This window comes from Salvelinus alpinus, chromosome 7 (genome assembly GCF_045679555.1).
Source record: "Salvelinus alpinus chromosome 7, SLU_Salpinus.1, whole genome shotgun sequence".
Taxonomy (NCBI): Eukaryota; Metazoa; Chordata; class Actinopteri; order Salmoniformes; family Salmonidae; genus Salvelinus; species Salvelinus alpinus.
The window spans coordinates 35,154,222-35,169,808 of NC_092092.1; the positions used below are offsets into that span (position 1 = coordinate 35,154,222).

At 44.4% G+C, this 15,587-nt stretch overlaps 1 protein-coding gene across 1 annotated transcript in view; it reads left to right on the forward strand.

Moving 5' to 3' along the window:
• The window catches only part of LOC139580887 (protocadherin-15-like), a 220,646-nt gene that overhangs the window by 134,073 nt on the left and 70,986 nt on the right, over positions 1 to 15,587 (forward strand). Inside the window, exons 17-20 of the mRNA XM_071410010.1 lie at positions 1,392 to 1,524; positions 1,959 to 2,038; positions 5,907 to 6,000; positions 11,144 to 11,272. Of these exons, the coding sequence (XP_071266111.1) occupies positions 1,392 to 1,524; positions 1,959 to 2,038; positions 5,907 to 6,000; positions 11,144 to 11,272 (436 nt within the window). The remainder of the gene's footprint in view (positions 1 to 1,391; positions 1,525 to 1,958; positions 2,039 to 5,906; positions 6,001 to 11,143; positions 11,273 to 15,587) is intronic.

Sequence of the window (15,587 nt, forward strand, 5' to 3'; positions counted from 1 at the left end):
GTGGCCTCAGTTCACTGGGGGGTTTCTGTGGCCTCAGTTCACTGGGGGTTTCTGTGGCCTCAGTTCACTGGGGGGTTTCTGTGGCCTCAGTTCACTGGGGGGTTTCTCTGGCCTCAGTCCACTGGGGGGTTTCTGTGGCCTCAGTTCACTGGGGGTTTCTGTGGCCTCAGTTCACTGGGGGGTTTCTGTGGCCTCAGTCCACTGGGGGGTTTCTGTGGCCTCAGTTCACTGGGGGGTTTCTGTGGCCTCAGTCCACTGGGGGTTTCTGTGGCAGCCGTTCTCGGATTTTCGTCTTTCCCGAAACACGGCCAGGTAAAAGTTTCATCGTACAAAGAACCTTGGAAGCCTTTGTTTTGAGAAGTAAAGGACAGAGATGCAAAATAAAACTGGATGATTATTAGGGGTGTGAATGATGATTATTAGGGGTGTGAATACGTAAAAAGTCTGGAGTGCCATCTTGTCGAGCAGGAACATAAATGCTGATATTAGCAAAGGCAGCAGGTGTTGCATTGGCCAGTTGGAGCTTCAACCATGGACGGTTGAAAACCCAGAGAAAAAATTTAAAAACATTTCACTGCTCAGTTTCAAAGTTTTACGAGAGGGAGAGTTGGCCCTGACTTACAGGGCACTGTTTGTAGCATGTCTAGGATCAGAACATGCTGCCGATCCTTTAAAACCATTTGATTCATGTTTAACAGGTTTTGATTCATGCCCCATTGGGAAAAAGTCTTGAAATAACAAGTCTTAAGAAGTCCCCCATATGTCTTTCTAAAATTGACTTGTAAAAGTGCCTGTAATCATTCAATTATGTTAATGTTCAGGCCCGGCTTAATGTTCTGTACACAAATGTGATTTCACTTTTGTTTGGTGATGAAACAGAGGAGAACAGCATCCAGCGTCGTGGTAAAACAAAGTAACAGTACATACTCTGCTGTTCTTTCGTGCGTACAATGATGTCTGAGTGAAAAAACAGTGTTAGTTGTTTGAAATAACCTCTTTGTTTTTGTAATATCGCAAATGGACGTGGCTCTTTCACCAACTATGGATTTCAGCCTACGTACAGTACCCACCAGCTTTTTAATTTACAGTCATATAGATTTTCTTGCAAAACACACCTAAGAAACCCAAAACAAACACCTACAGCCAATGCATCTGTGTGTACCCTACATCCCACACACAGATTGTCATACTGTAAACAGAACCCTCCCACAGTCTCTGTCTGTCAGAATCGAAGCTCTTGGAGGACAGTTAAAGTTGATAAAAGTGCCTCTTGATTGTGAAAATGTTTACCAACGACTTTAACCCCTGTGTTCATCAGGGTTTTTCACACTGGGTTGTTTTTCACCAGAATTAATTTCACACCCATCCCCCATCCTTATCTCCCCTCCCAGGAGCTCCATCACCACTGTGTACATTGAGGTGCTCCCACCCAACAACCAGAGCCCCCCACGCTTTCCCCGCTTCCTCTACAGCCTGGAGGTCAGCGAGGCCATGAGGACCGGAGCCACTCTCCTCCACCTGCAGGTGAGCCTGGGGACGAGGCTTCTTCACAATACCACACTGTTCTTTAGTTCAGACCTAGCGTGATGAACTCTGAACTCTATCTAGAGGGTGACATTTGGCGGCGGCGGTGGGATCTGCTTCAGAACATTTAGTGTATACAGCTGGTGAGCTGGCTTATTTTTAGTCTGTACCAGAAGGGTATGAGACACATTACCAATGTTACTGTCTATTCTGTTTGAGAAGAAATGGTTCGAGCTGTTTATGTAGACCACTCAGACTGTAGACATCATTATTGTATTGTTGTCCACTAATACTACCAAACTATTGTTTGTAATGCATCAAGTAGAAATGGACCGGATACTGCTGAGTAAAGTCATTCAGTATTCTTCATTGTCTATTGTGAAATTGGGTTTTACTTGACATGAAAGAGGCTCTCTGTCTCTGTGTCTCTACAGGCGAAGGACCGTGAAAGAGATCCTATTACCTATAGCATCCAGAGCGGAGATTCCCACGACCTCTTCGAGCTCTCCCGAACGTAAGCTTATTTTAGTCATCAACAACACCTACCTATATTATCCTAGAGGATTTATTCATGAAACTTTGCCAGCAGTAGTATTACCCTGTTACAGAGGAGTCCATTTAGGGAAAGGGTTTTGGATAGTGGTTTGCCATGATATGTGATCTGTAGTAAACTGAATTGCTCTCTCAGAAGCTCTCTGCGAGACACGAGGGGCTGAAAATGTAGATACGATAGCATCTCAAATACATAATTAATAAGTGATAAATGAATAAAAACCAAAACAATTCTCTCCCAGTTTAAAAACAGACCAAATATCAGATTATACAGTACTGGTCCCAAGGTTACTCTGAGCTTCACTTTTGGTATTGGCGGGAATAGTATTAGTGCCTTGGCTTGGAGTAAATATTTCCTCTTACAATTTCATAGATTTAATCCAAGCCTGCAATAAGATTTGCTGCGATTTTTTTAGGGAGCACTGTTCTATGGTTAGCGGCGAAGCAAGCCTTCTCCCCCTGAGGCTTTGGACCCAGAGCTGAATGGACCTGATTTATTTATAAAAAATAAAAAAAATGGGACCCAGTCCTCCCTAGTGGCGCAGCGGTCTAAGGCACTGCATTGCAGAGCTTGAGACATCACTACAGACCTGGGTTCGATCCCAGGCTGTGTCACAACCGGCCGTGACCGGGAGTCCCATAGGGCGACACACGATTGGCCCTGCGCCATGCGGGTTAGGGGAGGGTTTGCTTCCTCCGACACATTGGTGCAGCTGGCTTCCAGGTTAAGAGGGCGGGTGTTATTAGAAGCGCGGTTTGGCAGGTCATGTTTCGGAGGAAGCATGACTCGACCTTCACCTCTCCTGAGCTCGTTGGGTAGCGATAAGACAAGACCGTAATTGGATATATATTTTTTTTTATTTAATTTAATTCGAACCTTTATTTAACTAGGCAAGTCAGTTAAGAACAAATTCTTATTTACAATGATGGCCTAGGAACAGTGGGTTAATTGCCTTGTTCAGGGGAAGAACGACAGATTTCTACCTTGTCAGCTCAGGGATTTGATCCAGCAACCTTTAGGTTACTGGCCCAATGCTCTAGCCACTAAGCTATATCACGAATTTGGCAAGAAAAAGGGGGGAAAATACAAAAAAGTATAATAATATGGGGACCCGGACCCGAGAACAATCAGACCCGAACCCGAATGGACCCGGCTACAACCGGACCTAGACCCGAACCATACCCAAATGTAACAAAACATATTTTTTTGTCATTTAGCAAAGTCTCTTATCCATAGCGACTTACAGGCGCAATGAGGGTTTAGTGCCTTGCTGAAGGGCACATCAACATATTTTTTACCTAGTCGGCTCTGAGATTTGAACCAGCACCTTTCAGTTACTGGCCCAATGCTCTTAACTGCTAGGCTACCTGGCAAGTTGCTATTTTGGTTAACAAATATTTCTTTATATCTTGGCTAGGCCTTCTACAAGTCAAATATGCTCTAGGCCATGGTTGGGTCCATTCAGATCCACTCGGGTCTATCAGCTCTAATTACATAGACCCGATAACTGATAGCAGGACTCGATCCGCACCTGATCGGCAAGTTTGAATTTTGGACCCGAACCCACTCGGTCTTGGGTCGGGTCTCAGGTAGACCTCTAAGAGCTATCCCTCTGCTCTCTCCTCTCTCTCCATCTCTCTCCCTCTGCCCCCCCCCCCCCCCCACCCCTCTCTCTCTCTCTCTCTCCGTTTTTCTCTGCAATAACCAGCACATTGCCATGCAGTCATAACTGTGCTACCGGAGGCCACTTCAATCAAAGCTCCAAACTCAAATTGTCATCATGCCTCTCCTGTTGCAGACTGTCAGGTCCAAGAAATTGCATATACCACAACTACAAAATGTTAATAAGCCCTGCGCCTGTCTCGGTCTCCTCAATGAAGAGGCAAATTAAAACAGTAGGGGACAAGCTCCCCAGTCCTAGAGGTGAAGAGCTAAAGTGTATCCTCTTATATAGCCCCTATTAATGGTTTCATCCCGATAGATTCATGTGCCTATCATGACACATATTATCCCCATTGTCATACTACTGAGCCAGTTCTAGCATATTTATCTTTTTCTTTCGAAGAAAGCTGTTTTTATCCAACTGGTATAGTTAAGGAGTTGATTGTTTACAAGACAGTTTTACAAGTTACCCATTTGATTGCTTTGTATTAGACTTAAAACGTCAGCATGTCAAGACTTTAAGTCCGCTGTAGAGGTGATTGTGATCAGAGACCTGCCCGCGTCTCATCGCCAGGCCTGCCAGGAACGGGCAGGCCTTACATATCACAATCTGTTGAATAACCTCTGCTCTGTGTTGCCTCTTAGTGGGCCTCAGATGATATCTTTAATACTCTCTTAGTTATTCAGCACTTCAAAACAACACCCTTGTGAATGAGGTTCTCTCACATGATCTGGATCTGATCCAGTTTGCTTTTCCAGCTGCTAATAATCATGATATTTCATTTCAGCTTGGCATTATCATCATCCTTGATGTTTTCGAATGGGAGGATGATTGTGTGTGTGTGTGTGTGTGTGCGTGTAGAGACAATGCTCTCTATGAATAGCTTATAAATATACATGAGAGTCGTGGCGGCGGCATTTGAGGTGCTGCTTTGCGTTTGCCTAATTCATTTTAACAGGGGCATATCATTCCACGATGGTCCTCACGGAGCTCGTATCCCTCTTAGGATGTGTGCACCCGGACTCTTAGGATCGTCCGATTATGAACCGTTAAAAATACTGAGTTAAAAAGTACCTCTAATATCGGATTAATGGGTGTCTAAATGACTGCTGGTGAGTAACCATCAGAAAACTACAAGTAGAGGGAAAATCGAGATGCGTGGTTGCAGACGCGTTTCCTTAGGTGGCTGTACACTGCCCTCTAGTTTGGGCCCATCTCTGAGAGCTGTAGCAGACAGACAGCTAACAGATGTACACTTATATTTCAAAAAGTGCTGTCTAGAACATAAAAGCGTTATTTGGCTGTCCCCATAGGAGTACCCTTTGGAGAAACCTTTTTGGTTAACACCTTGGATTCTGGGGTGGAACCCAAAAGGGCTCTACCTGGAAATAGTGGTTCCACCTGGCACCAAAAAGGGTTCTCTTATAGGGGCAGCTGAATAACCCTTTTTTCTAAGAGTGTAGAGCTGACAGCAGATAATGATCCCATGTATTTAAACACTCAGGGATCGCTCTGTGAGAGGGCTGAAACCACTGCTGTATGCATGCTAAGACTACCCCATACCAAATGACCGTGCACTGTAAATTCTATAAAGCATGTGTGTGTGTTAGGCTACAGTAGCTTGTCAAAGTGCCGACATATAACTCCTCTGTCGGCAGAACGAGAGAAGGAGCTTCCATTTCATTCTAATGTGCTGGCGGGTCCACATGCCCCACAGTATCCGACGTGCATGTAATTGAATAGCCAGATTTACATAAACCCCCATTATAAGCCACATACAAACAAAAATAAACGGTGGTTTTGCATTAGAAGGAAAAATAATCTGCTTACACTGACAGAGTTGTGATTTTGGGCCAATTGAAACCTGTCTCAATTGTGATTCAATCATTTGTTGAAATGTTCACATTCACAATGTCTGAATGCAGACTTTGATGCAAGAATTTCTGTCTCCTTCACGTCTTCTTGTTTCTGTGTGGGTATTGTTTATCACTACGTGAGATCTGTTTGATTTAGGAACCCTGAAAGCTTCTGGCTCAGCGGGAAGCAGAGTGAGTGGGAAAGTTTCACGAAAGCTGCAAATGGACTGTATTGAATGATGCGAGTTTGTCGTGTTCTGGTGGTGGTTAGTGAAAAATAACCACCGTGTCTCTTGTCTCCTCTCCCCAGGTCAGGGCTTTTGGTCCTGGGGAAACCGCTGGACAGGGAGACAGAGGATCGCTACACTCTCGTTGTAACAGCCTCAGACGGCCATCCGGAAGGGGTAAGCCTGCGTCAATTGTCCTTCTATCCATCTATTCGTTAATCTATTCTCCGTCATAAATTATTTCATTTATCCATTCATCTGTGTGCTGTCTCACCATCAATCAATGTACTGTGTATTGTCAATGTATTGTGATCATTAATCTATTCGATCTATTCAGTTAAGTGCATGGCAGGTTGTGTAGCTAGCCTTATTTACTGTGTTGGAGGTCTGCAGTCCATTGTTTTGATAGGATCCTGGACAAACTGGAGTAGCAGTGATTTATGTACTGTAAATGATAAAAACAAGGACTAAGATGTTGCATAACAGTAACGGGGGTTGTTAGGTGAAAATCGGGGTTGATTTAATAATGCAATAGCCGGATTTGTCATCAATCATGGCCACCTTTAAAGGTTGTATCCAGTGTTGAGAAAATGTGAATGATCTCAAAAACCTTTGATGCAACCACCTACATCACTCTAATGACGGCTAAACCTTTGCCTTGTCGTTGCAAATCCCGATGTCCAAAACATCTCTTTCGATATCACACTTAACGAGGAAGCCAGCAGACCGATTCATGTGACATTATTCTCTTTGATGCCAGCGGCGGCATATTTAATGCAGGTGTGACACGTTACCGCGCTGACCTTTATGGAAATGAATACAAACGTCTCTCTTCTGGCACACTCTGATACCTGAAGCACCTCCCCCTAGATTGAATCACTTAATTGGCCAATATTTTCAGAGCTGGTCTCTCTCACCTAGTGGAGAGAGGAACTCTCATCCTCTTCTTAAAAGAGTAGTCCAGTGTGGTTGGTTGTCTCATGCAAGTAAAATGAGACAGCGGACAGTGAGTACCAGCAAAACCTCCCTCCCCTGCGCTCGCCATCATTCTCCTCCCCTCTGTGCCCTCCACGTTTCCACTTATTCTATAAAACATTGAGCAAAGTTTAAGCTGCAGCCTGAGCGGGTAGGGTAAAGGCAGAGACTGAGGCCTTTAAAATTCATTGACCTTTCCAAATCAGCTGGTCATTAGCCAAGCTAATAAACAGTCCCGTAGGGACTAGGAAGGTCTCTCTGGCTTAGGACACACACACACACACACACACACACACACACACACACACACACACACACACACACACACACACACACACACACACACACACACACACACACACACACACACACACACAACATACGTACACACACAGACGCACGCACACACACACCACTGTCACTGACGCTCCAGAACTGCTTGACCTCCCTTCCTGGTTTCCTACTGGAAACGTGTGTTTCTCTAGGCACCTGCAGGTGTGCCAGAGGGGCCTGGAGGGCCCGGGGCCAGCCAATATTATCTGATGAGGATCACATGAGAGACAGACAGTATCTATTATACAGTCATATCAGAGGTGTCAGATAATACTCTGTTATAGCTGATAAATACTGGTTGTACGGTTTGGTCTTAAAGGGGCAATCATCAGTCGTTACATCCATTTTTGAACATCCATTAATTATATGTACCCATTGATTCTTGAAGAATTTGACTTATAAATGCCTCGTGAGCTTAGTTCGACTGTCGTACCCCATCGAAACCTTTTTTACTCCAATGTTTTTAAACAAAGTAAGTGTAAACAAACACTATATAGCCTCAAAACATGGATATAATTTTGATATCGTGGATGGTCAGTCCTTGTGTCCTTTGCTCGGTCTATGAATTTGAGAGTGGTCACATTCTCCAACCCCATCCCTCAGCATTTTACTAAACGGGGGCGGGGAGTATGCCTTGTTATTGTTTCTACTGCTGATTACCACTTTGAAGAGACAATGCCGTTTTGGTCCTAAACGAAGCATGAGTGTTTACCTTTGTCAAAGTGAACATGCTGTGCACCATTCTTTTCATGTCAAAGCAATAGTCCTGAATTTCCTATGTGTTTGTCCGGTTCACTCATTACTACCCCTCCTCGCTCCAAGTAAACGTTTCAAGTAGCGCATAGATGTTTTGCATAATGAAGTTACGCCTCGCGAATAGTCCCAGCCTCTCTCAAATGCTCTTTCTGACATTACAAAACAGCAGAAAATAACACACATCCTCGTTTTGGATTATTCCTCACTTTTGCATTCCTCTGGGTGTGTTGTGGGAAGGAATGTCTTTGATGTTCTTTCAAAGCTAAATGCGGAGAAGAGAATGAGGAGGTTAGACATTAGGAAGGGATGATGCAAACTGAAGGGACTTCCTGCTGTGAGGGCACACCTGCACACTGTTCTCTCCTCCGTTCTTCTTCTGATGAAGGGAAGCCATATGTTCTGGGCTAATGGCGGTTTAGTCCTCCCCGTAGGCTAGTGCTCTAAGGTACGGCCTGATTTGGGTTGCCGGTGTGAATACAAGAGCCACCACTAAGGAATTAGCTATAGCTATATCTGCCTAACGACCCACAGGTTGCTAATTTATTCTGTGCTGTAATTGGTTGTTTTTTTTATGTTGAATTCTTCGGCTGTTAGACAAAAGACAGAGAACCTCTGAATGATGCAACCATCTGTCTGGCTCTGACAATTACTGTATTATCTGGTCATTCAATGAGGAATTGTCCTGTTTGGATATTGTTTTGTTTGATGGTCGCAGTTTCTTCATAAAGGAGGAGATTGGGGGCTTTAGTCTTTTTGTGATCCATCACAGACCTCATTAATCAGCATCAACATGATGGCCCAGAGCCTTATTAAATGTTCTGCTCTGATACCGCCAGCCTAAAAAGTAGCTAATTGGAGAATCCATCATATTTGTGAAACAGCGAGTCAGTAAGAACACACCCAGTCAGTCTGTAGCGTCACAGACCACAGATGAAACCTTTAAAGGCTGAGATGTTAGATGACCGGCAGTGATCACTCTTCCTTCCTCCCACGGTCTGGTAATGGTACCAGGATCACTTTAAATTGAAGAGAAGTCACGGTGATGGGTTATGTACAGATTAACTTTCCACACTTAAATATTGGCTTTTAAATACCACACCTCTATAGCCAGCAGGCTTAAAGTGGATCTGACACCGTTTAACTACTTTGCAGAAATGAAACGAACAGATAATCAGTATATTGGTCTAAAATATCACGTTTGCAGTTTGTGCTTTAAAACCAATTTCATAAGAGGTTTTAAAAAAAAAGTTATATTTAAGATCGCTTTATTGTTCAGTTGCACACAAGGTCCAACCAAAATTTGACTTCCGCTCCTAGACACATACAGATTTTGGAAAGGTGCGGGGGGATGCCACTGTGCGCCTGGGGAGCTGTTGTTACCAGATATCTTTTCTGTCTGGACGCAGGATTCGAACTAGCAACCCTCCGGTTGCTGGCTCGACCCTCTCTAACCGCTAGGCTACCTGCCGCACGATTAATCAAATTCACCATGAATCGCTAGGTAGTCTAATAAATATTGCTATCAGGTTGTAAATCACAAAAAAGGGCGGTGATTGGGAGTCTCAACACAATCGATCTAGCGATGCAGTAGCGATGTGGTTAAGGCTATACCTTATCTATTATGTATGATCTACTTATTTAGCAAGCTAGCTATATGACTTGATCGCTAAGTCATTTAACTAGCTAGAACCTAAAATGACACAGAGCCTTGTAGCTAGCTGGCTAGCAGCTGGAAGGATGTCATGTTGTTATTGGGCTGGGGGGCACTGCAGGAGGCCGAGCAGGCTACTATTCCCCCAGAAGTTTGAGAGGGTTTACTGTCCTCTGTGCTAGATTTGAACTCGTATGGTTCAGGCTAACGTTGTTGTTGTTCTGGATAGGCAACTGAAGGAGAGGTGTTGCACTGTTCCGCTGTTGGCATGGCTTATTTGCCTAATCTAGCAGTGATTGGTTATGGCACACCGGTCTGTGTCGATTCTGGCCCAGGACAAGACTGACACGTTTGTATTTGTTTTTATTCACTACATTTCTATTAAAGGCCCGAAGCGCATGGCTGCTTTCCCATTAATATTACCATAGAAGGTTCACCGATTCCTGACTCTACGTCATTTCCAAACGTTCTATGAATGTATGAAAACATGACAATTATCACATTCTATGTGCTCGCTTCTCACACAATGAAAAATGTTGCCTTATTCTTCCCAAGGTTGTACTGTATATGAGCATATTTGAATAAGATTTGATGGTACTAAATATGTGTCCGTTCCACTTTAAGTAGTGTGATAGAGTACCTTGATTAATTAACTTGCCTTCTTTGCACTAATACTCGCACTTGTCTTTTCTTACTAGCACAGACTTTGCTGATAGATACTTTGAGGGAAAATGTACTTCCTATGACTGTGATACAGTATGTGGTTGTCTCACCTGGCTATCTTAAGATGGATGCACTAACTGTAAGTCGCTCTGGATAAGAGCATCTGCTAAATGACAAAAAAATTCAAATGTGATTACCTGCACTTGTTGACCTGGATGAGCTTCCTGGATTCTGTTCTTCTATCGGGGGAAACGTGTAGCTAGAAGTCAAAAGGGCATTCAGTTGATTAATTCAGTTTTATAAAAGCCTTGAACTCCATGTTCTATTTTCTATAATAGACTGCAAGTCGCTATGGTCACAGGATGCTCTCGTAGCCAGCTCAAGATTATCCGGTGCCGGGTACTGCGATTTTCGTCCCTGTGTCGTGATATATCCTGGTTTCTGAAGAGATTTAACGTGCTATATCTATACGGCTCAGTAGTCTTGTTAATCAAGTGATAATTTTGACAAGACGCACCGTCTAAAAGAACCTAAAACTAAATGTGTTTGGTTTGGGAGCATCTCGTTGTCATATCGAACACAAAAATGCTAATTTACCTAAAGCTGAGGAGATTTGTCATTCATCACATGATGGCAAATGCAAATATATCAGCATTATTGCAAGAGCTGTAGCAGTTAATCAGGAAACAAGTGGATTTGTTGATGAAAACCCACCCTGGCCCTGAATAATGAAACCAAATGTATTATTTGATTAGAGAGTTTAAGAATTACATAAAATGTATTCACTCACATTCTGATTGGGTCAGGCATGACATACAGAGAAGTCTGCTGTGCTTTTAAGCTACTGTTTTGGAGAAAGAACTCACGCTGATTTGCTCTTGCCAGAGGCTTTGCTCAAAACAGAGATCAATAATTGTGTTGTTTTTTATTCTGTGCTTCCAGACCTCCACGGCTACTGTGAATATTGTGGTCACTGATGTCAACGATAATGACCCCGTCTTCGATCCACTCATGCCCCAAAACGTAACAGTTACAGAGGAGGAGGCCAACTCTTTTGTGGGCCAAGTAAAGGTAAGCCTGCCTTTATGTATGTCACACTGTATATTTACTGTATAGTCCACATTGCTGGATCATACATAGCCCCCTTGTATAATGCACTCATGTTAAGATCTGTGTGATGAGTAAGTCAGTGTACTGTAGCTGGCTTGCCCTGTAGAGCAATGTTTCTGTTGCACTGACTCTATCAACATGTAAATTGCAGCTTGTATAAGCAGGCATACTGTCCACGAGGCCTTTGACATTGAAATAGTCTGTCCCATGCGATGTAACTTATCTGTACCTGACCTGCAGCAGTACACCCTGTTCCTTTGTGGCTCTCTCCCGCTGACTCTCCCTGTCCCATTTGGCTAATTGTAATCAGAGGCCCACAGGGAGGTGATGGCCGAGTGCCAATGGCCCCACTCTATGCTCGGCCTGACGATCCCCCACAGCATGTGTGCCCAGCTGCCAGGAGGCCCAGGGCAGAGCGGGCCCAGGCGGCTGATGGCCCCCCGCGAGCTCCCTGCCCGCTCCGCTGTTAATCATTTTCCAATTTAATAAATGTAATTTAAATAATTTGTCACCTTCAGGGACATTCTATAATGAGTAGCTTTGTTGGGCTCTGTTAAGCTGCGAGGAGTTGTAATTAGTGGTGTAGTTTAATAGGGCTGGGGATTGTTCGTGGAATAAGCGGAGGATAATGCAGGCGGACATCTTTGGAGGGAGTCTGTGTGGTGTTGTGCGGCGCAGTACTGCGCGCCGCTGTGTTGTAAATCATAAGATGAATATTTACCTGGGTGAAGAGTTGGAGGGAAAGTGGCTGGAGCTGCATTGGCTGCTGGGAATAATTGATGATCGATGCACGCACTCTGGTGTGTATGTGTGATCCGCACGTTGCCCATACTGTCTCAGTATATGATCAGCCAAGTGGGATTTGCAACAATATGTGCATCGACATGAGTAAGCCTTTATGGAACACTAAACGCTAAACCATCTGTTGAGTATAATTTCTTCCTCAATCTGGGAACGCATCGAGCGCAGCAGGTTCATACAGGAAGCCTGAGTGTTTGCGTCGGCTGATATTGCACCAATTAGATTCATCACTCTACCTCGATGTGGCAGTCTATTTAGTTGACCAGGTTCCTGCTCACACATTCTCTGATGGTTGCCACGCGCACGCTATGCGCTGGCGTTCTCGGTGACACGCTATTGTCGTAACATGCCCAACTCGCCATGCGAGTCTGTTTTCTGTTTGGACTCTGCTTGTAATTATTATGTATGCTCTGGCAGTGAGCCACCACGACGGAGCCAAGACTAATGAATGGTTAAACGAATACGTGGCGTTTCCTGTCTGAAATGGATATTAGAGATGGTGGGTTATATCCATGTCCTGTCAACACAGCTGTAATAATAATAATAATAATAATAATATTAATAATGTTGATCCATGTGATCCAAGGCACTGTCTGCAAGACAAATGAGTTGACTTGGCACATTCAGTGTCTGCTCCTGAGAGGCCTTTTGCTCTGTTTATCAAGCCATCAAGGCACATTACTGATTTCACTTAACGACATAGAGAGAGAGAGCTTCACAGACAAGTGAAGCAGAAATCACTGTACTCTTTCTGGCTCAGCATGCCCTCTCTTCCTCACTAGATAATGAAACTATCCCCATATTGTAGTGTTTACCGGTTGGGCTCTGGTGTGATGAACGGTGTAAGACATACTGTAGTCTCTGCAAATCAAATCAAATCGAATTGTATTTGTCACACGCGCCGAATACAACAGACCTTACAGTGAAATGCTTACAAGCCCTTAACCAACAATAAAGTTTTTATAAAATACCTTCAACAAAAAAAGGAAAGAAATAAAAGTAACAAATAATTAATGAGCAGCAGTAAAATAACAATAGCGAGGCTATCTACAAGGGGTACCGGTAAACAGTCAATGTGTGGGGACACCGGTTAGTCGAGGTAATATGTACATGTAGGTAGAGTTAAAGTTACTATGCATAGATAATAAACAGAGAATAGCAGCAGCGTAAAAGAGAGGGGGTGGGGGCAATGCAAATAGTCTGGCTAGCCATTTGATTAAATGTTCAGGAGTCTTATGGCTTGGGGGGTAGAAGCTGTTTAGAAGCCTCTTGGACCTAGACTTGGTGCTCTGGTACCGCTTGCCATGCGGTAGCAGAGAGAACAGTATGACTAGGGTGGCTGGAGTCTTTGACAATTTTTAGGGCCTTGCCTTGCTTCTGACTCCACCTGGTATAGAGGTCCTGGATGGCAGGAAGCTTGGCCCCAGTGATGTACTGGGCCGGACACACTACCCTCTGTAGTGCCTTGCGGTCAGAGGCCGAGCATTTGCCCTACCAGGCAGTGATGCAACCAGTTAGGATGCTCTCGATGGTGCAGCTGTAAACCTTTTGAGGATCTGAGGACCCATGCCAAATATTTTCAGTCTCCTGAAGGGGAATAGGTTTTGTCGTGCCCTCTTCACAACTGTCTTGGTGTGTTTGGACCATGGTAGTTTGTTGGTGATGTGGACACCAAGGAACTTGAAGCTCTAAACCCGCTCCACTACAGCCCTGTCTATGAGAATGGGGGCGTGCTCTGCCTTCCTTTTCCTGTAGTCCACAATTATCTCCTTTGTCTTGATCACGTTGAGAGAGAGGTAGATGTCCTGGCGCCACATGAACAGCTCTCTGACCTCCTCCCTATAGGCTGTCTCGTTGTTGTCGGTGATCAGGCCTACCACTGTCATCGGAAAACTTAATGATGGTGTTGGAGTCGTACCCGGCCATGCAGTCATGAGGGAACAGGGAGTACAGGAGGGACTGAGCACGCACCCCTGAGGGGCCCCCGTGGTGAGGATCAGCGTGGCGGATGTGTTGTTATTTACCCTTACCGTCTGGGGGCGGCCCGTCAGGAAGTCCAGTATCCAGTTGCAGAGGGAGGTGTTTAATCCCAGGGTCCTTAGCTTAATGATGAGCATTGAGGGCACTACAGATGTGAGTGCTAAGGGTCGGTAGTCATTTAGGGGGGTTACCTTAGTAATCCTGGGCACAGGGACTATGGTGGTCTGCTTGAAACATATTGATATTACACTCCTACAGGGAGAGTTTGAAAATGTCAGTGAAGACACTTGCCAGTTGGTCAGCGTATGCTCGTAGTACACATCCTGGTAATCCGTCTGGCCCTGCGGCCTTGTGAATGTTGACCTGTTTAAAGGTCTTACTCACATCGGCTGCGGAGAGCGTGATCACACAGTCGTCCGGTACAGCTGATGCTCTCATGCATGTTTCGGTGTTACTTGCCTCGAAGTGAGCATAGAAGTAATTTAGCTCGTCTGTTAGGCTCGAAGGGCAGCTCTCGGCTGTGCTTCCCTTTGTAGTCTGTAATAGTTTGTAAGCCCTGCCACATCCGACGAACGTTGGATCCGGTGTAATGCGATTCAATCTTAGTCCTGTATTGACGCTTTGTCTGTTTGATGGTTCGTCGGAGGGCATAGATATAGGTTTTATCGATGTAGAATCTTAATTTGAGCCAGTTTGCTGCAGCTGGAAAATAATCCTGCAGGAACAGGAAATGTTAATTATTATGTGGATTATTCAGTTGAAGTCAGAAGTTTACATACACCTTAGCCAAATACATTTAATCTCAGTTTTTCACAATTCCTGACATTTATTCCAAGTAAAAATTCCTTGTCTTAGGTCAGTTAGGATCACCACTTTATTTTAAGAATGTGAAATGTCAGGATAATAGTAGAGATTTATTTAAGCTTTTATTTCTTTCATCACATTCTCAGTGGGTCAGAAGTTTACATACACTCAATTAGTATTTGGTAGCATTGCCTTTAAATTGTTTAACTTGGGTAACTTAGCTTTCCACAAGCTTCCCACAATAAGTTGGGTGAATTTTGGCCCATTCCTCCTGACAGAGCTGGTGTAACTGAGTCAGGTTTGTAGGCCTCCTTGCACGCACACGCTTTTTCAGTTGTGCCCACAAATGTTCTATAGGATTGAGGTCAGGGCTTTGTGATGGCCACTCCAATACCTTGCCTTTGTTGTCCTTAAGCCATTTTGCCACAACTGGAAGTATGCTTGGGGTCATTGTTCATTTGGAAGACCCATTTGCGACCAAGCTTTAACTGCCTGACTGATGTCTTGAGATGTTGCTTCAATATATCCACATACTGTTCCTACCTCATGATGCCATCTATTTTGTGAAGTGCATCAGTCCCTCCTGCAGCAAAGCACCCCCACAACATGATGCTGCCACCCCCGTGCTTCACGGTTGGGATGGTGTTCTTCGGCTTGCTAAGCATTCCCCCTTTTTCCTCCAAACATAACG